This window comes from Lissotriton vulgaris, chromosome 6, assembly GCF_964263255.1.
Source record: "Lissotriton vulgaris chromosome 6, aLisVul1.2, whole genome shotgun sequence".
NCBI lineage: Eukaryota > Metazoa > Chordata > Amphibia > Caudata > Salamandridae > Lissotriton > Lissotriton vulgaris.
The window spans coordinates 245,626,482-245,654,398 of NC_141694.1; the positions used below are offsets into that span (position 1 = coordinate 245,626,482).

Sequence of the window (27,917 nt, forward strand, 5' to 3'; positions counted from 1 at the left end):
ATTGGATTATTGCAATGCCTTGTTTTTGGAACTACCCCTCTTTCGGACTTCCTGGCTAGAACTCATCCAGAATGTGACAGCCTGATTAATATTGGACATCTCTAAATATTTTAGCATTTATTCACATCTCAATACACTGCATTGGCTGTCCATTCAAAAGAGATGCCTTTTCAAGGCGCTCTGAATGTCACAAGGCGTCTCAGTCGTCCACACATGAGAGCTATTTATCTTTGCTTTTTACTAGGTATCATGCTCCCAGACTTCTGCACTCCTCTACTCCCTATCTGGTCTCTCTTCTGAGGTTTTGCAGAGCTTGCCTTGAAAGATAGCTTTCTTTGTGATTACTTGGAATAGTCTGCCCTCATCGCTGCAACGGCTGACATCTGCATAAATCTGTATGGAGAAGACACAGTGGGCCTCAATCTCCTTGAAATCTCAACCGTGTTTGACATGGACTCTGAACCCATCCTAATCCAATGCCTAGGCGATATCAAAATCCAAGGAAAGACTCTGATAGATCTGCTCCTTCTGGGCTGGAAGGATCCAGTCAGTTAGCCTGGTGCCATACTCTTCAGACGTCTGCTACCTCATCTGAGTTCCGCAAGGATCCTCCCTGACCCTCACGCTCTTCAATTCTTAGATGATCCATTTAGCCAGCATCAACTGTTCTCATGACATCAATATCCCCTCCTTCGCTGTTGAAGCACATCGCATTATCTCCCTCATAGACAAGAAGCCCACTACTCGGATCAAGTTTAATACTGGCATGACTTAAATCGACAATTGGATAAAGATCAACTGTCTGAAGATGAAATCTGAGAAAACCAAAGTTGTGATCTTTAGCCAATAGAGCTAGAACCAACACAAAATCCTCAACACCCACGCCAAGAATCTCTGGATCGTTATCAACACTAAACTCGACATGACCACCCAAGTCAATGCCTCATTCTTCTATATCCTGAAGATGCGAAGGAGAATTTTCAAATGGTTCTCAATCAGCACCCAGAAACCCATCATGCGCACCCTCCTCAGAAGCTAGCTGGACTATGCGAAAAACCTCCATGGCGGATCAAGAAAAAACCCACCCGGAGGCAGTAGACCATTCAGACCTCGGTGGGCAAAATCACTCTCAACCTCTCATGCCCCACTGACACCACACCTGAAAGAGATCCACTGGCTCCCCTTACACAAATGAGCACTATTCAAACACCTCACCCACACTTTCAAGGTACTGCATAACTGGCCCAGCATACCACAAGAATCGTATCTGTTTTCACAAACCTTCCAGATGCCTCCGCTCTTCTAGACTCCTACTTGCACACATCTCTTGCATACAGAAAACCTGTCCCGGAGGGCCTCCTCCTAAAACATGGAAAGATCTGCCACTACTCATAAGAGCCTCCTCTTCACTTCTTGAATTCCGTAAGAAGCTGAAGACCTGTTTTTTTTAGTAGTCCTACTAGGCCATTGATTTGGCTAGATTCACACCTGCTCAGAACCAGGATATCATCCTTGGTGATAGTGGTCTCGATAGATCTGGATAGCACATAACATAACAAACCATAGGCTCAGAACCCATTCTAATTAGGTAACACAAAGCCTTGAAAACCCATTGGTTTCAATAATCTCAATGCACTTTCAATTATAGTCTATAGCGCCAGGGAACCCACAGGTATATGTGTGCTCTACAAAACCCTTAATCAAATCAAATCAGTAGTATCAGTGGCTCAGTGATTGGAGTTGCTTGGATTTATGAGAGACTGTATATACACAGTGGCTAAGTTTCACCAGGGTTTCAAAGATAAACGCTGTTGTAGTTAAAATATTAGGTAAATAATAATTCTCACTGCTGTTCATATAAGAGGTAGCTAATCAGGCAAATGGAAGGGGTGACGTCTTCTCATTGCCATGAAATTGTGAGTACATAACAAAAGGAAACTGGAGGTCTAGTAAGGAAAGGTGAGAAAAACTACACAGAACGAAAGTAGAAGCAGGACTTACACCAAATCATTAAACTGGCTGACAATCAGTGACAGTGAAAGAATGATGATGCTAATGCGACTAAATGTCAGAAGAAACCCTGATGATGACACTGGCCATTAAGGGCGTTTGATGGGAATCCTCATTTTTTCTGCCCTTCACAGGGTTTCTTCTGACATTTAGTCGCATTAGCATCATCATTCTTTCACTGTCACTGGTTGTCAGCCAGTTTAATGATTTGGTGTAAGTCCTGCTTCTACTTTCGTTCTGTGTAGTTTTTCTCACCTTTCCTTACTAGACCTCCAGTTTCCTGCCGCAGATCTCCTGTGCGGCAGCCAGATCCTTCGGCTGCGGAGGTCAGACTGTCACCTAGATGGCACAGGTCATTATATCATTGGCGAGAGTCAGGGGCTACCAGACGGCTGCAAGAGTATGTCAGTCCTCAGCACAGATTTCCTCTCCAGAGGCTGGTGGGGAAAGTGGACAGACGCAGTCCTCCCAGGCGCCAGGCAAGCAAATCGCCTGTGAGAAGGCCGACCAGATCCCGTTCTCCCAGAAGAGAAGATCCGGTTAGATCTCATTCTCCCAGAAGAGAGGATCCGGTTAGATCTCGTTCTCCCAGAAGAGAGGATCCGGTCAGATCTCGTTCACCCAGAAGAAAAGATCCGGTCAGATCTCATTCTCCTAGAAGGGAAGAACACCCAAGAAGATCACGGGAGAGGAGGCACGGTGCACACCGTAGACGTCGAAGAACTCCGTCTACCTCTTCGACCAAGTCTTCCAAGAGGAATTACTCTCCTACGCTAATGGATAGTCCTGTTTCTAGATCCTCTCCAGTGGATGACATTGGCACTTATCTAGATGTCCTACAAAGAGGAGCTCAGAAGCTGAGCATTGAGATGTCTGTCCCCCAGGTGGCTACGACAGTAATATTTGAAACTGCACAAAATATCTGTCTCTCGCCCGCTGCTGCCTTTGGTCCCGGGGATTATTGATCCGGTCAAGGACGTTTTCCAAACTCCAGCAACCATCAAAGCGGTGCCGGCACGCATACAGAAGAAGTACAAACCAGCTTCCTCCGACCCAGTTTTTGTAAAATCTGACCCGCCAGCGGACTCTGTGATAGTGGCAGCTGCAAGGAAGACGCATGCAGTTTCTGCTTACTCTTCAGTGCCACCAAATAAGGACAGCAAATCACAGGACTCTTGGGGTCGCAAGGTTTGCAATTCAGCTGCCTCCACACTGAAGGTCTCGAGTGCGGCCGCACTGTTGGGTAGATACGATAGAGCCTTATGGGACTCCATGGAGAGGTTTAAGTCCAAGCTTCCAAAAGAAGACCAGAAGGACTTCGAAGAAACAATGACAGAAGGTTGTCTGGTGGCGAACCAGTTGATAAGCACTGCAACGGAAGGTGCAGTTCTTGCGGAACACTCCTACTCACATGGGGTTTGTGCCAGGAGGTCAGCTCGGTTGTTTCTCACAGGGCTGAAGCCGGATGCTCAACATAGCATCCTAAATCTTCCTTTTTCGGGGTCCTCTCTCTTCAGAGAACATGCTGACGAAGAGATGACTCGTATGAAGGCAGAGCTGGATACTGTAAAAGCGGTGGGTTTGGAAAAAGAAAAAAGAGTTCAAACGCCGTTTTAAGACCAGCAAGGGAAAAGGGGCTCAACAGAGGGTTCAAACCCCTCGGTGGTCCAAAAATAAGAACCAGGGGAAATCCCAGTTTCGAGGCAGATCCAACAGAGGTAGAGGAGGTCACCAGCAGTCCTCTACCACCATGAGAGGAGGAAAGTCCTGAGCAGTGGCTTCCTCTGGCGCCGTTGCCCACTCCAGTGGGAGGAAGTGCTTCACAACACCTGGCAGAGTGGGTCAGCATCACAAAAGATCGGTGGGTGCTGAATATACTGCGCAATGGATACATGCTACGTTTCTGTGCGCTTCCAAAGAACATTCCTCCAAAGAACTCTTGCCCTCACCAGCTAAGCTTGCTCAGGAGAGCGGTGAAAATCCTGCTACAAAAAAGAGCTATAGAGGAAGTTCCCCCATTTCAAAAGGGAAAGGGAGTTTTACTCCAGATACTTTATTGTCCCCAAATGAGACCAGGAGGACAAGTTCAGGCCCATACTCGATCTTCGTCTCCTAAACAAAGTCATTGTCAAAGAAAATTTCTGCATGTTAGCTCTTCACCAAATATGCCCACATCTTCAAACCGGAGATTGGATGTGTTTGGTGGATCTGCAAGATGCATACTTTCACATTCCGTTTGCACTGCGGCATCGCAAGTACTTGAGGTTTGTCGTAGGAAACAAACACTACCAATACAAAGTGCTACCCTTCAGACTCAAGTCCGCACCATGAGTTTTCACCAAATGCATGGCAGTGGTGGCGGCTTATCTTCACAAAAAGAGACTCTTCATCTATCTGTACCTGGACGACTGGCTCCTAAAGGGGCCATCTCCGGTACAGGAAGAACACAATCTGCAACTTTGCCTGCACCAGTTGCACAGGCTCGGTCTCCATGTAAATCTGGAGAAGTCAGTCCAGCGGCCTACACAGTCCATCCACTACCTAGGCTCCGTTCTGGACACACAATTGGGAAAAGCATTTTCTTCGGAGGAGAGACTTTTTTCCATGAAACAGAAATATGGGATTCTACTAGAAACTCGGTTTCCAACAGTCCGACAGGTAGCATCCCTGCTGGGTTCCATGGCGTCCTGCAATTTTCTCATCCCAAACGCCAGGCTAAGAATGCGGCCTCTGCAACAGGCTCTCGAAGATCAGTGGGAACAAGCGACAGGGCGTTGGAAAAGATCGTATCAATCTTTCCCAAACAACGAAGGATGCCATAAAATGGTGGACTCGGACGAGGAATGTGCTGGTGGGAGTGCCTTTTCACCAACCTCTACCGTCCCAGTCTATAGTGACGGATGCCTCTCTGCAAGGCTGAGGAGCGCACATGGGTCCGCTTCAGATTCAGGGTCAGTGGTTTGCGCAGGAGCAGACATACCACATCAACATGCTGGAACTCAGAGCGGCGTTTCTAGCTCTCAAAGCTTTCTTTCCAGCAATCGAGTCCAACTCAGTCCTAATTCAGACGGACAATACGACCACCATGTTCTATCTGAACAAGCAAGGAGGCACGTGGTCACGCCCACTCTCCCGAGAGGCTCAAACCATCTGGCACGGACTTCTTTCTCGAGGCCTCTCAGTAGTGGCGGTGCACCTTCCAGGCGAATTGAACGTCAAAGCAGACGCACTCAGCAGGCACTTCGTAGATCAGCCAGACTGGGTGCTAAACGATGAAGTGGTAGAAGAGCTTTTTCGTTGCTGGGGTCATCCGGCCATAGACTTGTTTGCAGATGACAAAAACGCCAAATGCCACGCCTTCGCGTCCAGGTTCCACCGGCCAGGGAACCATGGGAATGCTCTCCTGATGGATTGGTCGGGAACATTTGCTTACGGGTTTCCTCCCCTGGCTCTGATTCCGAAGGTAGTGTCCAAGATCCTCAGGTCAGACATGGAGATGATCTTGATAGCTCCCGATTGGCCTCGGCAGTGTTGGTACCCGGACCTTCTGCATCTGTCTGTGGGTCCACACAGACGACTTCCTTGCAGGCCGGACCTGTTGAGCAAGATGAACGGGAGGATACTGCATCCCAACCTCCCATCACTGAACCTAACAGCATGGCACCTGAGGTCCTGCAATATGGACATCTGAACTTGCCTCCCGAATGTATGCACATTTTAATGGAGGCTAAGAGACCTTCCACGAGGGCGTCCTATGCGTTCAAGTGGAAAAGATTTTACATATGGTGTAGAGATCATCACCTAGATCCTACTAACGGGCAGGAGGAGGTAATTCTGCCATACCTCCTTTCCTTGGCAACTTCTGGTTTGAAATGTGCTTCCATTAGAGTGCATCTGTCAGCCATAGTAGCGTATAGGAAATCACCTAATCAGATTTCTTTCTTTCAGGTTCCGGTGGTTAAGGACTTCCTCCAGGGGTTGAAAAAAGTCTATCCCCCTGTGCGAAATCCTTCTCCTCCTTGGGAATTGAACCTGGTTCTATCCAGGTTAATGTCACCTCCTTTCGAACCTATCCACAAGGCCTCTTTGCAACATCTATCTTGGAAAGCAGCCTTTTTAGTGGCAATTACTTTAGCGCGCAGGGTAAGCGAGATACAAGCGCTCTGTGCGAAGGAACCATGTACTGTTTTCCATCACAATAGGGTGGTCCTGAGGGCTCATCCATCCTTCTTGCCTAAGGTGGTGTCTGATTTTCATATAAATCAGTCCATTTCCCTCCCTTCTTTTTTTCCAAATCCAGCGACCCCAGCAGAACGGTCATTGCACTCCTTGGATTTAAAGAGAGTGCTCAAGTTCTATTTGGAAAAAAACAAGGAAATTAGGAAGTCTGATCAGCTGTTTGTGTACTATGGTTCAATGAGAACGGGCTTTCCAGCGGCCAAGAGGTCCATCTCCAGATGGATTGTCTCCTGCATTAAATTGGCCTATTAGCTTGCAGGCAAGCCTTTATTGGTGTCACCCAAAGCACATTGTACCAGAGGGAAAGCGGCCACAGTGGCTTTCTTGCACGACATTCCAATGTCAGAAATATGCAAGGCTGCAACCTGGAAATCAGTTCATACCTTTACGAGGCATTACTGTCTAGAATATGATTCCAGGGCCGATACTCAAGTAGGACAAGCCTCCTTGAGGAATCTGTTTGGGTAGCCTATGGCCTGCTCAGGCTTGTTGATGAGATTACTGTCTTGTTATTCCTTTGCCCGCGGGGATGAGGAGAGGCTCGCTATTCTATTCTAATGCTTATGACTATTGATGAGGATCACCTGGAAGAGAAGGATTAGTTACTTACCTGTAATCCTAGTTCTCTTCTAGGGGTATCCTCATCAAAGTCATAAGCAACCCTCCCGCCTCCCCGGGCAAAGGACATTCTTTAATAAGGAGATATTGTTAACTTATTTGTTACTTGGGTTTTTCAGTCTCCGAAAAGAACAACTGACCTAACTGTCACCCCTGAGGCATGATGGGATACAGGGGTCATGAGTGCCTTAAAGGCACGGTGTCCGTTTATTACTATACAGCTACAGGTTAGCTTTTCAGTCTTTTTAGACTGTGTGTTTGCAATGCAGCCTGGGAGCTTTCTATGCTTTCAGTTTTATATATATATATATATATATATATATGTGGGGCACATATAATATAGTGTTTCCGGGGTCGCGCGCATGGGCGGGAATATTCTAATGCTTATGACTTTGATGAAGATACCCCTGGAAGAGAACTAGGATTACAGGTAAGTAACTAATCCTTCTATGTTTACACTTTGGTTTACTGCATTTTATTTCCTAAGTGAGTTGATTGAATATTATTCATGATTTTAATGTTTTAGAATGCTTGTCCTAGGATGAAGTGTGATGGTAATCATTAACCACATGGCTGCTGGGCGTTTTCCCCCCCCTGTGCTGGAAAATGCCATTTTAGTGGCACCATGACGAGCTCAGCTCGTCATCAGCACACGACACCCGTGGGTGATGACGAGCTGAGCTCGTCATCAGCATCGAAAGGGTTAAGATAATATTTTGCGCTCTTCAGCAGCTAGACACGGTTATCTCCAAGAATGGGGCTGATCATTGTGTGACTCAAGGAACTTAGCAGAAATGCACCTACCCTCGATGTATTTACATTTTTGATCCTCATATTTGTTTAATAGTTTAATATGCAGTATTGGAAATCAATGGAACTCTAATATGGAGTAAATATTTACACAGAACAACTTCAATATTTTGACAGATACTGAAGAAAAAGAGCCAGATGATATTTTTGGACTTAATGGACAAATAGAACACAAAATAAGGTTCCTCAAAAAGAATGTGCCGAAAGACATGACGTTGGTGCTGATTGGTCATTCAATTGGTTGTTACATCATTCTGGAAATAATGAAGAGACTACCAGAGCTTAAGGTAAGCTTACTTTCAGAATTAATATTAATTGAAAAGATTCTTGGGTGGAACAGTTGCATTATACTTAATCACATAGTCTCTTACAATGTGATTTTTACATTTTTCTATGTCACGATATTGTCTTGCACAGTCCTAGTGTTAGGAATTTACTCATCCACATTTGAGGATCCTGGAGACATTTAGGTATAAACAGAAAAAAAGATGTAGTGATGTCAATCCACTATTTAATGATACATGTTCCTATTCTCCATTAGTCTCATAAATATCTGTTGATTTATGTGTTGCATAATGACAGTCACTACTGTTTACTTATGGTTCAGCCACACCTTCCATTTGATAAGGACTTTGTTTTGATTAGCCTGTAACTTTGACCCCATCAACGGATCTGCACCAAATTTGGCACTCACTTAGTCTAGTCAACAAAGGCCTGACATGGCAATTTTTTTGCAGTTCTATGCAGGGGTAAAAGGTTAATGGGGGCGATCAAAAAAATGTGCTTTACCTCTTTAGTTCCCATTGAATATTTTGCTCCATCCTACAGTCAAAACCACTGTACAGATTTACCCCAAGATTGGCATACATTTCTGTCTTTACTTTTGTTGGTTTGGGATAAATCTGTTTAGTAGCTTTAGGTATCTAAGCTTTTGAAAAAGGTGCCCAGTGAGCTTGAATATGTTAACAATTTAGTACATCTTGTTAGTTGAAAAGCCATTTTTTGATTTGCTTATAACTTTTGCTATGGTTATCAAATATGCATGACATTTGGAATACATATATTATGTTAAATTTAAAAGTCTGTGTAGATCAATCTGGGGTAGTTAACAACAAAACAAGTGTTCAGTTGCTAATAAGTTCATGTGATGACGCTGTAAAAAAATTAGCAGAATTTTGGAAGGATTCATTTTTCACTGATATGTCAGGTTTTGTGCCATCAGGGGATACAACGTTAAATGGATGGTTCAATAATGTTTTCATTTGCTTAGATAACCTTGGTGCTGTTTGATGAATCTACATTCAGTTTATCAAAGAGTTAGCAAGTTATACTAAGTGTAGGTAGATCAGGGCTCTTGAAGATCGAATGGAGGGGAAAGTGCTGTATCCAAGTGATCACCAAGAAACCAGAAAATTATGGAGATGCTATATCTCTACCTCAGCAGCTCATGCACCAACTGACAGGAACTTCTGGGTTAGACTCCAGATATACATTTGAATGTAGCAATGACCCTAACAATGCATCACCACAGCATCGGAAGGAAAATACAAATTGTGGAGAGGGTCTGGAAGGGGTGAAAGCTTAGAGACCTAACAGCACCCTACCCCTAGAGACTAATGAAAAACACACAAGGGGTGCTAAGGTCAATAGTGGCCTCAGATGTCTACCGTGTACTTAAAGTGTAGAGGTATAGGCTGTAAGAATGAGAGGAAAGAGCAGACGTGAACCCATCAGCCCACCCATTGGCGGAACTTCATCATCTGGGTTGAAAGAACACCAGCCTGGTGTCTACTAGGTGTCTCACTTAGGAAGAAAATGTGAGTACAACAGCTAGTATGTAGTTCGCCAAAGATGTAAAGTTGGGTAATAGTATCTCAAGGGCTGTGGAAAGAAGAAAAGTTACAGTGTAGAAAACTAGTGTGCTATAAAAAAAGTGGTGAAATAAAATTGACTAACATGGTGCCTGAAAAACCTTTATTGAGACGGTTACCATGGTGCCAAAATTAAAAGCAGAGTGAAAAATGAATATAAACAAATATTACCATTATGAAGTAGATCAAACGGTCGACATGTTTCAGCCTTGAAAGGCTTTCTTCAGGACCTCATGGAACACTACTGCAACAGTGATTGTAAAAATCAAACTATATACCATGCCAAAACACATTAACCTACCAGTATTTTGTGGGTGAATTGGTAGACATCTGAGGCCACTATTGACCTTAGCACCCCTTGTGTGTTTTTCACCACAGCATCTCCTTTTATTCCGATGGGAACCTCTACCACAAACTAATATGTAAACATAGAAGATTTTTGGAATGTAATACATAAAGCGCATGTTGGAAAAATAACCACAGAAGGTGAAGACAGACACTGTGGTAAGGAAAATAATAGCAAAGCCATTAAAACTTTGTACAGCATGTGCCTGCAAATTCACTCTGCGCACAACCCGCATGCAGGGACGGTTCTCCCCACTAACACGGAGGAGCGTCGTCCCAATGCTTTCTCGCAGTGCGAGAAAGCCAAAACAAAAAATGGTAATAACTTTTGGTTATTAACATTTTATGTTTCTTTGGGCATTGCTGTCGGCAGGGCAGGAGTAGTTTGCCAACTCCTTAGTGCACAAAGACCTTTTGGTGGGCAGTCATGCGCACTCTGCACTGAAGAACATGCCAACCCTTACTGACCCTGGCTGGGCGGTGTCCCAACCAATCACAACGCTTCACTGGAGCATTGTGATTTGCTTAGGAGAGGGGAGGGAGGGTGCATGCTTCCATTTCCTGACACAAGACCCTTGAGCAGTGAAGAAGCAGGACCCGGGCTAGCAGAAAGGTAGGTTTTAATTATTTTTGTTTATTGACCTCCCCCCTGCCTGCGCGACTCTATAACCAACCCACCACCACGTGACCCCATAACCAACCCCCACCGCGTGACCCCATAACCAACCCCCACCATGTGACCCCGTAACCAATCCCCTCATGACCCCATAACCAACCCACTGCGTGACCCCCCATAACCAACCCCCCCGGCGTGACCCCGTACCTAACCCCCCCGGCGTGACCCCGTACCTAACCCCCCCGGCGTGACCCCGTAACTAACCCCCCCGGCGTGACCCCGTAACTAACCCCCCCGGTGTGACCTCGTAACTAACCCCCCCGGCGTGACCCCGTAACTAACCCCCCCGGCATGACCCCATAACCAACTCCCCCCGCGCCACCCCATAACCAACTCCCCCCGCGCCACCCCATAACCAACTCCCCCCGCGCCACCCCATAACCAACTCCCCCCGCGCCACCCCATAACCAACTCCCCCCGCGCCACCCCATAACCAACTCCCCCCGCGCCACCCCATAACCGACCCCCCGCGCGACCCCATAACCGACCCCCCGCGCGACCCCATAACCGACCCCCCGCGCGACCCCATAACCGACCCCCCGCGCGACCCCATAACCGACCCCCCGCGCGACCCCATAACCGACCCCCCGCGCGACCCCATAACCGACCCCCCGCGCGACCCCATAACCGACCCCCCGCGCGACCCCATAACCGACCCCCGCGCGACCCCATAACCGACCCCCCGCGCGACCCCATAACCGACCCCCCGCGCGACCCCATAACCGACCCCCCGCGCGACCCCATAACCGACCCCCCGCGCGACCCCCCGCGCGACCCCATAACCGACCCCCCGCGCGACCCCATAACCGACCCCCCGCGCGACCCCATAACCGACCCCCCGCGCGACCCCATAACCGACCCCCCGCGCGACCCCATAACCGACCCCCCGCGCGACCCCATAACCGACCCCCCGCGCGACCCCATAACCGACCCCCCGCGCGACCCCATAACCGACCCCCCGCGCGACCCCATAACCGACCCCCCGCGCGACCCCATAACCGACCCCCGCGCGACCCCATAACCGACCCCCCGCGCGACCCCATAACCGACCCCCCGCGCGACCCCATAACCGACCCCCCGCGCGACCCCATAACCGACCCCCCCCCGCGCGACCCCATAACCGACCCCCCCCGCGCGACCCCATAACCGACCCCCCCCCGCGCGACCCCATAACCGACCCCCCCCGCGCGACCCCATAACCGACCCCCCCCCCGCGCGACCCCATAACCGACCCCCCCGCGCGACCCCATAACCGACCCCCCCCGCGCGACCCCATAACCCACCCCCCCCCCCCCGCGCGACCCCATAACCCACCCCCCCCCCGCGCGACCCCATAACCCCCCCCCCCCCCGCGCGACCCCATAATGCGCGACCCCATAACCCCCCCCCCCCCGCGCGACCCCATAACCCCCCCCCCCCCCGCGCGACCCCATAACCCACCCCCCCCCCCGCGCGACCCCATAACCCCCCCCCCCCCCGCGCGACCCCATAACCCCCCCCCCCGCGACCCCATAACCCACCCCCCCCGCGACCCCATAACCCACCCCCCCCGCGACCCCATAACCCACCCCCCCCGCGCGACCCCATAACCCACCCCCCCCCCCGCGACCCCATAACCCACCCCCCCGCGCGACCCCATAGAAGCCGCGCGACCCCATAACCCACCCCCCCCCCTCCCCCCGCGACCCCATAACCCAACACTTCTCCCCCCCCGCGCGACCGCATAACTGCCCCCCTTTGGAAACACAAAAAACGACAGACCTCTCAATGCCTTAAGCACCCCCACTCGAATCTGGGATGAGGTGACTCATAGCCAGGGATGGACCTCTTTTCCTTCCCATACACCCCATACACTTCAACCAGGAGTTCCACAGGCACTGAAGGCAGACCTGTATGATGCTGGGTGGGGGGGTGCCCTGGTGATTTCAGACCTGTTCTATAATTTTGACATTCTCACTTTAAAAAATTGTTAGTGTAACTTTAATGTTTTACCAATGGAACACTTCCACTACCTGCAGCCGAGACACTAGGTACTTCATCCACCTCCTCCTGGGCCGTGGGAACTTCAGGGGCTGGTTTCCCGCGGCCCGCCACTTCTCTTTTCTGCAGGGTCCTGGGCCTCCTTCTCAGGCTCCAGGTCCTCTTGAGAACCCCTACTGGCTGACATTGACCAGGTGGTCACGCATGCCCAGTCAGGCAGTCCAACCATCTTTAAGTGAGTTGTTTTCTCCACCTTTTCCCAAGGGGAGCTCTCCAAATCATTTCCTAACAAACAGTCAACAGGCATGGCGGGCCTCACAGCTACCTGAAGAGTACCAGAGACCCCCCCACTCAAAGGGAACCTGAGCCATTGGACAACGACTCTCTGTGTTGGCGGCGTTAACAACTCGGCAAAATGCATGAGGGACAATCTGCTCTTGAGACACCAGGTGACACCTGACAGCTGTCACACTGGCTCCTGTATCTCTAAGAGCCTCCACCTCCACCCACGACTCTCAACCCATAGTGAGAATTGCTCCCGTTACCAAGCTCCAGCTAACTAGTTTCTCAGTCCCTAAGAGATCAGACCTGCTTTCCATCATGAGAGGAATTCATTCTGGATCCCCTCGGGACGTAATCTCCCCTAACCGTTGCACAGGAGTTCTTGATAGTATGATCGAGCAGATTGAACAGCTTATTACTCTCTCTTTTCAGGAATGCCATGTGCTGGAGGCCTGGAAAACCGCACAGGTTATACCCCTGAAAAAGAAAGCAAATATTCATATCTCCCAACTACAAAACCTCCGCCCTATTTCCCTCCTTCCTTTTTGCGGGAAAGTTGTGGAGAAGGTTGTGAATAAGCAACTTATGAAATTCATCGAAGAGAACTACCGTCTTCACCCTACCCAGTCTGGATTCAGAGCAGGATATTCAACTGAATCCGCGGTCCTCTTTTCCACTGAACGCCTAAGACAACTGGTCGATGGAGGGCAGACAGCAGCGTTGGTACTTTTAGATCTTAGTGCAGCATTTGACACCGTGCTGCACTCAACGCTGCTGTCACGCCTCTCCGACATGGGAATAGAAGGTCCAGCCCTGGAGTGGATAAAATCCTTTCTGGAAAATAGGAATTTTCAGGTGCATTGCCCTCCTTACAAATCATCTCCTCGTAAGTTGAGGCATGGGGTTCCACAAGGCTCAAGTTTGAGCCCTACACTGTTCAATATTTATATGGAGCCTTTGGCACATATTGTGGAATCCTATGGTGTGGATGTCGTCACATACGCTGACGATACCCAATTAATAATCCAACTCGCCAACAACCAGTCTGAGGAAGCCGCTAACTTCTCCAACTGTATGCGGGCTGTGGCAGGATGGATGAACAGCAACTGCCTCCGCCTAAATGGCGATAAAACGGAGTTGTTGGTGGTCGGTAAGGCCTCCTCCATTTGGTCGCAGGATTGGTGGCCAACGGAATTGGGGCCAATCCCCCGTCCAGCAGAGGCTGTCAAAAACTTGGGAATCATGATCGATGCAGAGCTTTCCTTTAAGCAACAGATTAATAAAATCACTGGAAAATGCTTTGGAATATTGAAAACGCTCCGCAAAGTTCTCGACCTGCTCCCCTTCGGTGCCAGGAAGAAACTTATCCACGCTCTGGTTACGCCACATCTGGATTATGGTAATGCCCTTCTTCTGGGCCTGAGCAAAAAAGGCATCCAACAGCTACAGGGTGTCCAAAATGCCGCGGCCCGCTTGGTACTCAATCTTCCACGCAGGGCATCCGGTAAGACAGCATTGCGTAAACTTCATTGGCTCCCCATTGTGGAGCGCATTAAATTCAAGGCACTATGCATGGCTCACCGTATTGCCCAGGGAAAAGGCCCCAACTATCTGCAAAGACTCCTTACTATTTATCGCCCCACCCGAAATCTCAGATCCGCCGGAGTGATGCTATTCCAACTTCCCCGTGTTCACAAAACTAGAATGGGAGGTACCTCCTTCCGCTTCTTGGCTTGCAAGCACTGGAATAGCCTTCCCCTTAACCTTCGAATGGAGCCCTCCGAAACGAGATTCAGACAATATTTAAAAACTTATCTCTTCCCCAAATAATTGGTTCCCCAATACTTTCTGTCTCATCTGGGAGTAGTAGCATTTCAGCGCGGGGACACACCGTCTTAGGTGTAACCAGGCGCTTTATAAATGGTTTTATTATTATTATTATTTTTTTGGTCATTGACAGTCACTCACTGCCCATATTTCTTAGTGTTCATGGGCAGCTGAGCCTCTGAGACCATCTCGCTGTCTCCTAAAGAGACTAAGGTCATCTATGCGGGACCCCTCCCCCCCACTTTGGACATTAATCTCCTCCCCCAAGGCTACACTAGCCATCTGCCGGGGCGGAGCACCAGTGGGTGCTTGTTTACCAAACAGGCGGCACCTGGTATCATTCGCCTTATGACCCAGGTCACCACACTTGTAACATTTCAGGGGCCCCTGGGGAACAGGGCTACCTGTCGAGCCCATTTGCTTTCTCTCAGGGGTAGGCTGGGAACCTTTCACGGGGTTCCCTTGGGGACTACTTTGGGGTCCTTTGCGGAACTCCTTCTGTTTACCCTTGTCCCCCCATTCTTCTGCTGGGGACCCTGCCCACCTTTGGCTGAGTCTCCCATGTGTCCGGTCCGCCTCCTAAGCAAGCTTCCTAGGGTTAGTCAGCTTGCTATCTATCAGATGCTGGCGCAGCTCTGGAAAACAATTATCAGACAAGTGCTCCCGTGCAGTCAAATCAAAGAGACATTGAAAATCATTAACCTTGCTGCACTTTACCCAACCATCCAATGCTCTGCAAAAGAAAGTGACATATTCAACACAAGTACTGTTTTCTAACTTTTTGCATTTCCTGAACCTCTGCCTATAGAGCTCAGGTGTCAAATTATATCTAGACATCAATGCATCTTTCATGTGGCTGTATGAATTGTGGACTTCCGAAGGCAAGTCTAACAATGTATCCCGCCCCTCACTAAGGAACCTTCCCCACAACCCCGCTCCCCAATCTCTCTCAGGGACCCGGTGGGAAGACATGGCTACCTCATAGGCTCTGAACCACTGACCAATATCATCATTTTTGTAAAACTCTTTCACCACATCCTTGGGAATATACACTCTACTTTCTGAATGTACCGACGGCATGCTGCTACGAGAGGGAGTAATTTCTAAACTTTTAGCTTTTAACTCCCAACTCCCTTCTAACTGCCTATTCACCTTGAACTTGGTTATCTCCATTTCATGCCTTCTTGATCTCTCTCTGTCCTCCAAGTCCTCCAAGTTTTGTTAGAACCAATGCTACCTGCAGGGGAAGGTGCCTTCCTTCTCTTGAGCCCAATGGCTCTTCCTGTTGTACTTCTGCATCATCATCCTCCTCAATCATAGGAGTTTTCCTGGCTTCTACCCAGGCCCTCAGCGCCTTGTAGAATTCTTCCTTCACTTTAAATCCAGAAGTAGAAACCATACATTTCTTGCAAAAGTACTTCATTTGCTTTACTGTGTAGCATTCCAGCCTTTCTTTTTCCCATTCTCAATTAAGGGAGGTTACAGATTCTGCTCTCTACTACAACTGATCCAGGCATTTTTCAAAAATAGGCAATCCAAAAATCAAAAAGGAATCTACCAAAAAGTATGCAGTATCGTTATGGTCTGCACTCACTAAGTAGTGTTCACCAGTCACTGTACATGAGTCACAAATGCAAATCCAGAATCCTCTCCGCTGACTGCCAATGTTAGATTTGGGTGTCTCTAGTTGGCACAGGTAGATACTTGTGAGAAGCAGGGACCCTCTCCTCTAGTAAGAACCAAGGGATTAAACACCTAAAATAACCCCTGCTCACCCTCTAGGTTGCGTGGCGCGAGCAGTCAAATCTTATTTCAGAGGCGTTGTAAGTTAAGCAGTTGTGATCACATACAGTAACCCAATGACAACACTACAAATGGACACCACACAACTTTTATATAAAAAATGAGTAGACTTTAAATAGAGTTACCACAAGACCATAAACGTCAAAAATATACACTATGATCAGGGCTCGACAAATCTAAAAAATTGTACTAGTCCTGCAGGTCTAGTAACTTGGAAAATCCCCTCGACCCAACTGCAACCTTCTTGACCTCTTTCTCTGAAAACTGAGAAAAAATGACAAGTTAACAAGATTTAAAGGCATCTTTATTGCTCAGTCCCTTTGTGAGCAATAAAAATGCCTTTAAATCTTGTTATCTTGTCACTTTTGCTCCGTTTTCAAAGATAGAGGACAAAAGTTAGTTTGTCTTCCTACTCGCCAGAAAGGGCGAGTAGGACCTAAAAATAGCTCGTCCTCATCCATTCTCCCTCGCAAATGCGAGCGGGCGAGTGGATTTGTCGATCCTTGATGATTACTTTAAGATGGTAGATTTAAGCTTAGTTCAGTTCAGTTCTTAGATGTGACACTCTGCGTCAATGTACCTTGAGTTGCGTTGCGCTTCCACGACAAGCAATGTCTCGATGGGAAATGCGGTCAAGTCAGGTGCAAAGAAATGAAGACGTGAAGATCTTCCAGGTGCCGCACGCTTCAGTGGGGATGCAAGAAGTCCTCGGTTCGATGCGTGGACTGCAACGGCGACACCCTTACGTTGCAACGGCAACAGCTCCAGCGGCGACGCTCTTCTCCACGATGCGTGAAGCTTCCGCTTGATGCGACAACTACAGCGGCGACATCCAAGATGCGATGGCAGCAGCTCCGACGGCGGTGCGCTTCTCGGGGATGCGAGGTGCTCTTGGTCGATGGGGTGCAATGCGACAGTTCTAGCGGCAACACCCTCCTGCTTCGGAGTTGCGACGACAGGCCCAGCGATGGTGACACGCTCCGACCTCGTTGCGATTCTTCTCCTGATGCGGTTCAGTTCGACAGCTCCAGCGACGACACCCTCCTTCGGAGTTGCGATGGCAACAGCAGCAACGGTGACACGCTTCCTCTTCGTTGCGGCACGCTTCTCTTCGATGCGGTGCAGTGCGACAGTTCCAGCGGCGACACCCTCCTTTCTCCGGAGGTCCGACGGTAGGCACAGCGACGACGACATGCTTCTTCTCGTTGAGTCGCACTTCCAGCTCCTTGCGACACGCAGTTCCTCAGAAGGCCCAAAACAGCAGCAGGCACTTCCGCAAGAACTCTGGGGAGCTGGGGGGTGAAGTCTGTTGTCCCTGAGACTTCAGCAGGAGGCAAGCTCTGTTCCAAGCCCTTGGAGATCCTTCACAAGTTGAAAGCAAAGTACACAAAGTTCCTTTCTCCTTCCTTTGGCAGTAAGGCAACAACTGCAGGCCAATCCCCCAAGCAGCACTTCAGCTTGGGAATAGTCTGTCTTCAGTTTCTTCAGGGTCCTCTCCTCAGTAAAGGTTTCGTCTTGTAGTCCAAAGTGATCTAATTTCATGGGAGCAGGGTCCCAATATTTATACCCAGAAATCCTTGTTCTCTGAGGGAAGAGGGGCCTTTGCACAGTCCAAACCAGTTCTGAAGCACTCTGTTCACCAGACCTCTCCTTTCCTTTCACAGTGCAGAGCAAAAACATCAGGCGCCCCACAGGAGGTGGAGCCAGCATTGTGGAAGGCAAGTACAGTCCTGGAGCACTTTGTTGACAGGACTCCTTCTCTTCTTTCAGTGTGCAGGGCAGAGACATCAGCCGCTCCCCAGGGGGTGGAGCCAGCATTGTGAAAGGCAGGCACAGCCCTATTCAGAGTTCAGGTGCACTCCTCCCTCCCATCTAGATGCAGATCTCTCTGTTGACCACTGGGTTACTCAGCCTGTCTCCTGGAATTCCCCAGCCCTGTCACTCTCAACACCAGACATAGGAATACACAAACTAGCAGAGGCAGGTTTGAATGGTTAGACAAGCAAATACCTACTTTCTAAAAGTGGTATTTGCAAACACAGAATATTAAAATTAACTTTACTAAAATATGTATTTTATTATTCTGAGTTCAGGCATACTAAACTGGATTTTTTCGACCATGTTCTCTGAGACAGTTAGTATTATAACATGTAATAACTCTAACAGCCCATTCTGGCCTATGGAGAACAGGTAGCCTTGCAATAGTGAAAAACGAAAACGAAAATGGCTGTCATTTACTATTAGGAAATGCCACACACATCAGGGCTTGTCCTACCTTATACTTACAATACACCCTGCCCTTGGGCCTACCATAGGGGTGACTGATATGAGGAAAAGGGAAGGTTTAGGGACTGGGAAGTGGGTGCACTGGCCCAGTCACCAGACTGCACGCAGGTAACACATTTTACAAGGCTGCTTCTGCTTCTGTGGGTGGCACAACAAGTCCTGCAGGCCCACCAGCGCAGGACTTTGATAACAGTACATGTGATGCCTATATTATTGCGGAACTTTCATGATTTGACAAGAAATATACAACGTACCTATTATGTGTGAAGTTATAATGGACATTCCAAGATGTCTGCCGCCATACCGAGTTTGCACACGTGCACTAACAATATTCAGGGTGATGGGTATTTAAAAATGGCCGCACACACTGTACGATGAGCGTGACCAAGCCGTAATGGCGAAACGCGTCGTGGAGATTTTTTCACCTGCAGAATAAATTCTTGAACTAGAGCTTATGGGTGTCCTGCTTTCTTCAGTAAATTGAAGTTGTTGTGGATTGAATTTGGAAGCCTACCAGTGGCTGCAGCAGGACCGCCCGTGACAGCCGAACTCCTGTACCGGTACTAGTGGAGCGTATATATATATATATATATATATATATATATATATATATATATATATATATATATATATATATATATATATATATATCCTTGTGTGTGTAGTTTTTTTTCACTGAAAAAACAAAGTTTGAAGTAAAGTTATAGTTAGCTCTAGTTATAACACATTAGACATTCACTTAAACAGATATAGGGTGCAGGTATGGTTACGAATTAAAATAAAAACAAATTAAAATTTGAAGTTAATTTTAAGACCACAGTCAATAACTCGCAGAAAACCAGCTCCCTCTACCCTCTGAATTTTGACCATACACAACGGGGGTTGGCTCCAAGCCAGGCCCTGAGTTCATCTTGCAACCTATGGGACAACACCCACTGTGCAAGGAGTTAACCTGTGTGCAATGAGTCAATCACAGGGCACAATCGTATCGCAAAGACTGGACTGCGGCCAGGCCATGCTCTTAACCTGATGCTTGGGACCATTGGCCAAGCGCAGCAGCAGTGCACTGAATACTTTTAGCCCCGTCTTTTTCCTCTCAGGATTCATGAATCCTGGACTCTCCCAGGGTCCAGTGAATCCTATAATAAGAGTACTTTCAATTATCTTACTGCCTGGGGGTCCTTTTGGGTCCCACCACATGGGGCTGAAGGTCAGAGTAGGTTCACTAAGCCTTTGTATGCCCTTTTTAGGTTGAGCCTGGACAGCACATGTGAAGCTCTGCGAAGCATGCTGTATTCAAATATGGACTTGTAGCTCCGCCCATATTTTTCATTGGCGTGTGTCATTGTCCTTTGTAAATGCTGGCTACTGATTTGTTAATAGGCTTGTTAGTCCCTACTTAGTACCGCCTTGTCTTCATTGGTAACCTCCCATGAGGACTGGCCCTTTTTTTTCTGTTGTTACACAGTATGTCATGTATGTCAGTAAGCACTATTTTCTTTAACCCCTTGCGTGTTGCACGAATTTTCACGCTGCGCGGGTGTTGTACAGATTGGGTGGGATTTGGACTGCCGGGGGCCGTCCTGCGCACAAGCCGACCGTGACGGCTCCCGGCCGTCACGAGCATGCAACGGGTTATTGAGTTTGTCCTACTGCAGAGACAACATGCTTTCCTGCAACATTCAGTGCGCCAGGCGCCCTTTTACTTTCCAAGCAGCCCAAGACAATGGTGGCTGCTTCTTTGAAGTGAATAGGTCTCAAGTTTACAAGAATTTGAGCTATTGGCATTGTAAATAGCAATGCCTTTTATTTATGTGTTAATTATCATCATCATCATATATGTTTTATTCGGTTGCCATAATTTTTTAGGAATCATAAAAAGTACATTTCAACAAACATTTTATAAAAAGAGAGCGTAGATAATTATACCAATGTACAAACTTTACAATAAAAAATACAATTCAAGTTAAATTCAGATTAGGTTAAAAAGCAAACTATTAATAAAGTGCGAGTGCATTAAAAACATATTAGTCATAGTTACACCGATATTTTATACACATTTTAAGAAAACCAGCTTCACTTTTGGCACTAAATTCGGAGTCTAAATATTGCAGAGCAAGGAAAGCAGGGCGACAGGATCTCAAACCCATAGATAACAAAAGTGGGATGATCCATAGCTTACGGGGAGCTCATAGAATCTGCAAAATAGCGTGACATGGATTGTAGACTGTTCCGAAATATCATCGCATGGGCACTTAATAATAGATTTTGACCAATCTTGCTTTTTCGGAAAGGTAACAATGCGGAAAAATATATTAAAACGGAACCGGGTCAGTAGATATTTTTCATATGCATTCAGATGATATTTAAGGTATGGTTGGATGCCTGGGGCAGTTTGAACACTTAGGATCTGGGTATTAGAAGTCTTAATAATTTCTTGGGAGTGTTAATTATCAAAACAGATCAATAAAAGGCATTGTCAATTACATTGCCAATAGCTGAAACTCTCGCAAATGCGAGACCTATTGCATTGCAAATGCTTGTTCTTTCTATTGTCCCCAGAACTGAGCTGAGTGTGTCAGTTAGGTTATGGCTGCCACAGCAGAATATTTTGGTGACATTTAGTCAGTCACTGCATTACTGATTTGTGAATCTGCAATGCCCAGTGGGAGGGAAAAAAATCCTTATCCAGTGATGTGCCATTCCTTTTTTTTTAATCATTCATAAATCGTCTATGGATTTGCAAATCTGTGGAGTATATGCGTGTATTAACGGTTCAGATATCTCGAAAATACAACCTCTTTTTGCCCAGAACTGAACACATTTAAACCCTAATTTCTCTAAAACTACTGAACAACTTAACACCAATTCAAGCTAAGGCACTTTCTTGAGTATAGTTCTATTTACATTCCATATTTAGTGCTAGATGGATCTGCAAGAAGCTTGTATTTAGAAGATTTATACATTTTTGAGGTGGGAAATGTAGATTAGCTAGATATTAAGAAAAAAAAATCCTTTACAGTGGAAACGCTGACCCTACTACAAAGGCTATTTACATATATAATATAAAAAACAATCTAACTGCAGCAAGCAGGCTGCTTCACGATGTTGGTACAAGCGAAGGCTTGCTCCCCGTCAGGAATCCAAAAGAGTCTGCAGCTCCAATACGAACCGAGAAGCCACACGCCAAATTTCCGTACACTGGATTCAAAGGAACACGACGTGTTGTGGCTAATTGGTAGCCGTTGTCAAGTTAGAGTAGAGCCCATCAATCGTAGAAATATACATTGTTGGTTCATAAACATAGGAGACATAATCAACGACGTGCTGACAGCCTTGTAAAATGGTACATTGCGAGTTCAATCATTGATAGAAAATTGCCAAGTGACTTCAAAATTCAAAATTTCAAATAAATGATGAATTGGAAAAAATAAAGACAGGAATAGTATCACGTTGTATAAACATAAAGAAAATACTACACCATGTCATAGCGATGCTGCATTGGCAATGATTACGACTGCAGTTAATATTCGCAGTCTGTGGTATATATATTGTAATTATATGAGGTTGTTGGCCTCAGCACATCAAATTTGCATAATTCATACATTGTAAGATTGTCATGAACTAATTATATACCCAATAACACATCAAGTATAATATATCAAGGGGTGGAGCTTAACTTTTAAAATGCATTTGTGTTATAAACTCAATAATCAAACACCAAGTGAAATGTGCCAACCACAATTGAAATAAAGTGTATTTGAGCGTATCACTCTTATTGCTAATGATACAAAATGCATGCATACGGCCATTTTAAATTCATAGTACACAATGTAGATGTTGTTTCCTCCTGGGACGTAAAACCATCAATATATCACTTTTCTGTAGTAACGCAACAATTGTGGGCAAGTGCCCTACACCTTTAACAGGAATAAAGAGAAATATTACATATGAGGATTTCTGTCACTTAGCTATTAATGCATGGTGTGTGCTTGTAGATCTTCTTAATTCATGGTCCTCATTGTAGGTATCGTACCTCCTGAAATCCACGAAAACCCTCAATCAGTCTAAATGAGCAATTCTACACATACAATTGAATGCAAGTGTCTCCGCTTATGATAAAAATAAAGACAATTATCAAAGTTAACAAGAAGTCAATAAACTGTTACTGAACTAATAATTCAACCCACAGGTGCATAACTAATCTCAAGGGCATCAAGTCAGTCAGGGGTGTAGTGATCCCTATTGACTAAAATGAATAATGTCGAAGGTATCATAACAATCAAGGGTCAATGCCCAACCTCATATGTTGATATCCCTATTGTATAAGATGAATGTGTGCAGGAAGTGGTAATAGTGTTAAGAAAAGGAGAGAGTGAAAACCCCATGTGCTGTTTCATAGGATTTAAAACCTGATCATGAATCAGAGCACTGGGAAAAGTGTTACCACGTTTATGTAGGCATCCTGAAGGCAGGACGAGGGGCCTACTGGGAAACTAAACCATACCGAAAGAAATATGCACAGAGAATAGGAAAGCATATGGCAATCAAGAAAGTGTCAGTGAATGCCTAGACTTATTCTGGAACAGGAGTACCCAGTACACAATGTGTACATTGGTGTAATGTTCGTTCGTTATCTGGCCCTGTTGCCACTGATGGTTTCTGTTGCCTCTGATTGCAGCCTACGTTTTTTTAGGTCTCTCTAGGGAACGCAGCGCATGCGCTGCTTCGCTAGCGAGACTCTATTGCTGCCGCTTTCTGTCCGGAAGGGAGACAGGAGGTGGCACACGCGGACAGGTGATGCGCACGCGTACGGACAGCAGATGTGCACCCCGTACGCGTGCACATCTCCTGTACCCGGAGGCTGGCAGTGCACGCATTGCGCGCTTTGTTTCCCTCCCCCTATCAGCTCCACGGAGCCAACTTGTTCTGACAGCTTGCATTCTTTGTAGTCTGCAATTTCTGGTTGTTTTAGCGATGCTTCCAGTGGACCGTATTAAAATTAAAGAGATCTGGCAGACAATATGTGTATTTTTTTATTTTTTATTCGGGGTTTCCATTGATTTACAGGGAGTGGGAAAGTAAATTTTTTGTCACAAGAATACTGTAGTGCGTTGTCCCATTAGTTATCATGATTACACTTCATTATGATTGTAGCAGATAAGTGACATAGGCTATTGTCCACTTTCCCTTCAAGTCTACAGCACTTGCCATGCTGGCACTACTCTTGACCCACCACTTATTGAATTTGGCAGGTACCAAAATATGCATTGCTCTCTGAAAAACTAGGACTGACAGAGAAGGGTTAGTCAGGCATGACGACGTGAGCTTGCGTGCTCATCCAGTGTTCCCACAAACCAATATTTCATAGCGGTCAACTTGTCTGAAGCCACGACTCACGTTTTCTTCCAGTCCTTGCTTTTAACCTACCTCCACGTCCTCAGCCTCGGGCTCTCGTGCTTAAAATGGGGAAATCAAAACTACATTATTGGAATCCAGATTGATGTGGCTAAAGGTGACCCCCATAAGATGTGGCCATATTCGCAAGCTTGTGCAACAGCACAGCGCCTGAACGATTCTGTGTAAATATCCCATTTGTTGTTCAGAGGCTGCGAAATTGACTTGTCACAATGGGAGCTACCGGATGTGTCTCGAGGGTCACCAACAAGAAGAATAAATCTTATCCAGTCAGACACGGCTTAACTGTGGGCACAGTCACAGAGACGGCTTAGAAGGCAAGCTGTGTGGGAGGGAAAGACTTTTAATTCACTCTTCAGATCCCTGCACGTTTGAGCTAGATTTTGCTAAGACAACGTCCATTCAAACTAATGAGATGAAAAGTGAGCGATTAAGAGTGAGGAAGATAAATAAAAGGGTGAATGAGAGACAGAGGAGAAGACAACAAAGAAAAAAGAACGAGCGATTACGTGACAAGAATTAAGAGGGAAAGGAAAGGTGTCACAGCATAAAAGTGTAGCGATACACAGAACAGTGCGTGCTATTCTAAAATGCTAATCATGTAAAGCGCTCCAATACCTTCGGGTCAAGTTTGGGCTATATAAATCTGCAAAAAAAAGCTCGGGTGACGGAGCGGGGAGAGAGAGACAGTCACAGAACTGCCAAAGAAAGTTATGTGCACAAATGCACTCAACATCCAACGTTTCCAGTTGCAAGTACTCTATTTGCAGTTTTTATGTATTTATTGTGCACATTGTGCCAGCGTTAGCAACGCTGAAAGGATATAAGTCCTCATTTAGCATGTGGAATAATACACTATTGAATAGTATAGGAACTGCACAGTCGCCAGTTCTGCTCCTCGTTTAACATGTATGTGCTGGGACGGAGGTGGATAGTTTCAGGTGAGTAGAAGTGGACAGGCGACTAGAATGTCTCAAAGGAAATGCTGCAGTTCTGGGCGTAGTCCTCAAGCTCATTTGGAACCCGCTGTAGGGTAAGCAACTGCACAGCTGCCAGTCCTCTTCTGGGGGCTGCTTTTCTGGTGGCTCCTCCTGTCCTTAATTTCAGGTCAGGACAGTGGCACTACCCATCCCTGTGCTAAAGCTGCACACTACAGAAGGGAGTAGGAGTCAGATCCAGGTTGTGTGTGTGTTCTTTAATGAAATGTTCTGTGGGAACCTTAGAGCCACTCCACCATCCTTAGAGACACTGCACCATCCTTAGAACCACTCCACCATCATTAGGGCCACTCCACCATCCTTAGGGCCACTTCACCATCCTTAGGGCCACTCCACCATCCTTACAACCACACCACCATCCGTAGGGCCACTCCACCATCCTTACACCCGCTCCATCATCCTTAGAGCCACTCCACCAACCTTAGGGCCACTCCACCATCCTTAGGGCCATTCCACCATCCTTAGGGCCATTCCACAGACGGTACAGCCACTTCACCATCCCCACCATCCTCAGGGCCATTCCACCGTCCGTACAGCCATTCCACCGCCCGTACAGCCACTCCACCATCCTTATAGCCACTCCACCATCCTTAGAGCCACTCCACCATAGAACCACTCCACCATCCTTAGGGCCACTCCACCATCCTTAGGGCCACTCCACCGTCCGTACAGCCGCGCCACCATCCTTAGACCACTCCACCATCCTTATAGCCACTCCACCATCCTTAGAGCCACTCCACCATAGAACCACTCCACCATCCTTAGGGCCACTCCACCATCCTTAGGGCCACTCCACCGTCCGTACAGCCACGCCACCATCTTTAGACCACTCCACCATCCTTAGAGCCACTCCACCATCCTTACAACCACTCCATCATCCTTAGACCCGCGCCACCATCCTTAAAGCCACTCCATCGTCCTTAGACCCACTCCACCGTTCTTAGACCCAGTTGAAAAAATGTTTTTTTTTACAAACATAAATAAAACACATTAGTCATTTACAATGCCAATAGCTTAAACTCGCGTAAATGCGAGACCTATTGCATTGCAAATGCTTGTTTTATCTGTGGTTCCACGTGGGACCAGTAATTTTGCTAAAGAGGCACTGTTCTCAATTGTCAATCTGAAGGCACCTTCATGATACTCGGAGATGTCTTTTCTTTTCTATATTTGGTTTTCTTTTCTTCCAGAAGTGGAAAAGTTAGTCGCTCGTGCACCATTTTGGGCGGTGGGAAAAGCGGTTGCTCTCAGTTTTGGGGAGAATGAATACATTGCCATAGTGTAGTCAGTAACAGAAGCCGTTTCAGTGTTTTTCTTGGCTGTGCTTTCCTTTCTTCATGCGGCTTCGCTGCACAGCCGCAGGACACCTGGGAAGAAAGACCCTGATTTGTGGAATGCCATTAATGCTCTCTGTTTTTATTGAACAGAGTCGCGGGGTTCTCTCCCAGCGGTCTACTACGTACCAGCACACTCTGCTTCTTGGCATTTTGCAACTTGTGTCTTTTCATACATTCATTTACTATATTTTTGTACTAAATTCTGCGTGAACCATTTATGGTTAAACATTACTTCAAACCCAAAGGGAAGTGCTTTTAAATGATGGTTTCCTTACTGCTGCGCCGCTTAATAGTTCTGTATCCGGCCATAACCTTCCCGCCACACCTGGGCTGAATGTTCATATGTAAGGCAGCGTGTAGCATTGGTTAGGTGTTTGATAGCAGCTAGGAATTCCTATTACAGCGCTACATTTACGGCTGTTAGATACACCATGGCACTCAATGTAAACCTGGAAGGGGGGCGAGTCGCTCTCTTGAAGTCGCAAAGCAAGGTCGAACTGAATTCTTCCATAAGGCGGCCACATTGCCCATTGTGCAAACTGAAAACCAGGTAATGAAACTGCAATTAATGAAAAGAAAAATGTGTAGTGCCCAGCTGCTGCTTTATTCGAAGCGCCCTGGCGCTTTAGTTGGAGTGGGTCCCTCATACCCGGCAGTAATTAAAAACTCACTTTGCTTATCAGGCTTAAATCGATCATCTTTGTAGGGAAAACATTGGTCGATTTCTCAACAATATACAAACAACCACTGTAAGAACCATTAAGGCAGTCCATGCGAGTGAAGCAGCTCCTGTGTACATTTCACGTTTTATGTAATTTACTTCACTAAAAATGTTCGATTTCTCAAGGATGCCGTTTTTCTGTAGTTTTTTTTCATGACGCGTATTCATCTTGTGCGTACGGTGAACTTGATCATCCGTAGTGAGTGTCTATGCGAGCTAGTGTTGTGGGTGTACATCTTTATATTAGGCCACGGTTGAGAGCTCTGGAGTTGAGGCAGTGGCAGGTTTTTACCTCTCACTGGGTCATTAAGGTTTTCAGAATACTTGCTCATCCAATCCTTGGCCGCTCTGTAGAACACACAGAGCAATTGTAAAGTGCCTTTAATTGTGAGGATATGCAAACGTATGAAGAGTAGTTACACAGCGGTTGAAATATTAACTGGCCAAAAGTGAAAGAATATGATATTCTTAAAGTCAAGTGTGTGTGGGGTAGTAGTGGTGAAGTGAGGAGATATATGAAAGTACATGCAGAAGGAGAGAGTGAAAAGAGGGTGTGGAAGAGGAAAGAAACGTTTTGTGAAATATACAGATGGAAGATTTCAGAAAGAAAACGTGTAAATGTCTCAGAGTCGGTGTGAGGGGGGAACAGGAATGATTGTGACATTCTGAGAAACATTATCCCTCCCACAGACCTCC

General features: G+C 46.7%; 1 protein-coding gene across 2 annotated transcripts in view; it reads left to right on the forward strand.

Annotated features, from left to right (window-relative positions):
- The window catches only part of LDAH (lipid droplet associated hydrolase), a 1,359,976-nt gene that overhangs the window by 490,085 nt on the left and 841,974 nt on the right, over positions 1-27,917 (forward strand). For both annotated transcript variants that reach the window (XM_086926275.1, XM_086926276.1), the window contains exon 4: positions 7,795-7,964. In XM_086926275.1, coding sequence (XP_086782401.1) covers positions 7,795-7,964 — 170 coding nt within the window. The remainder of the gene's footprint in view (positions 1-7,794; positions 7,965-27,917) is intronic.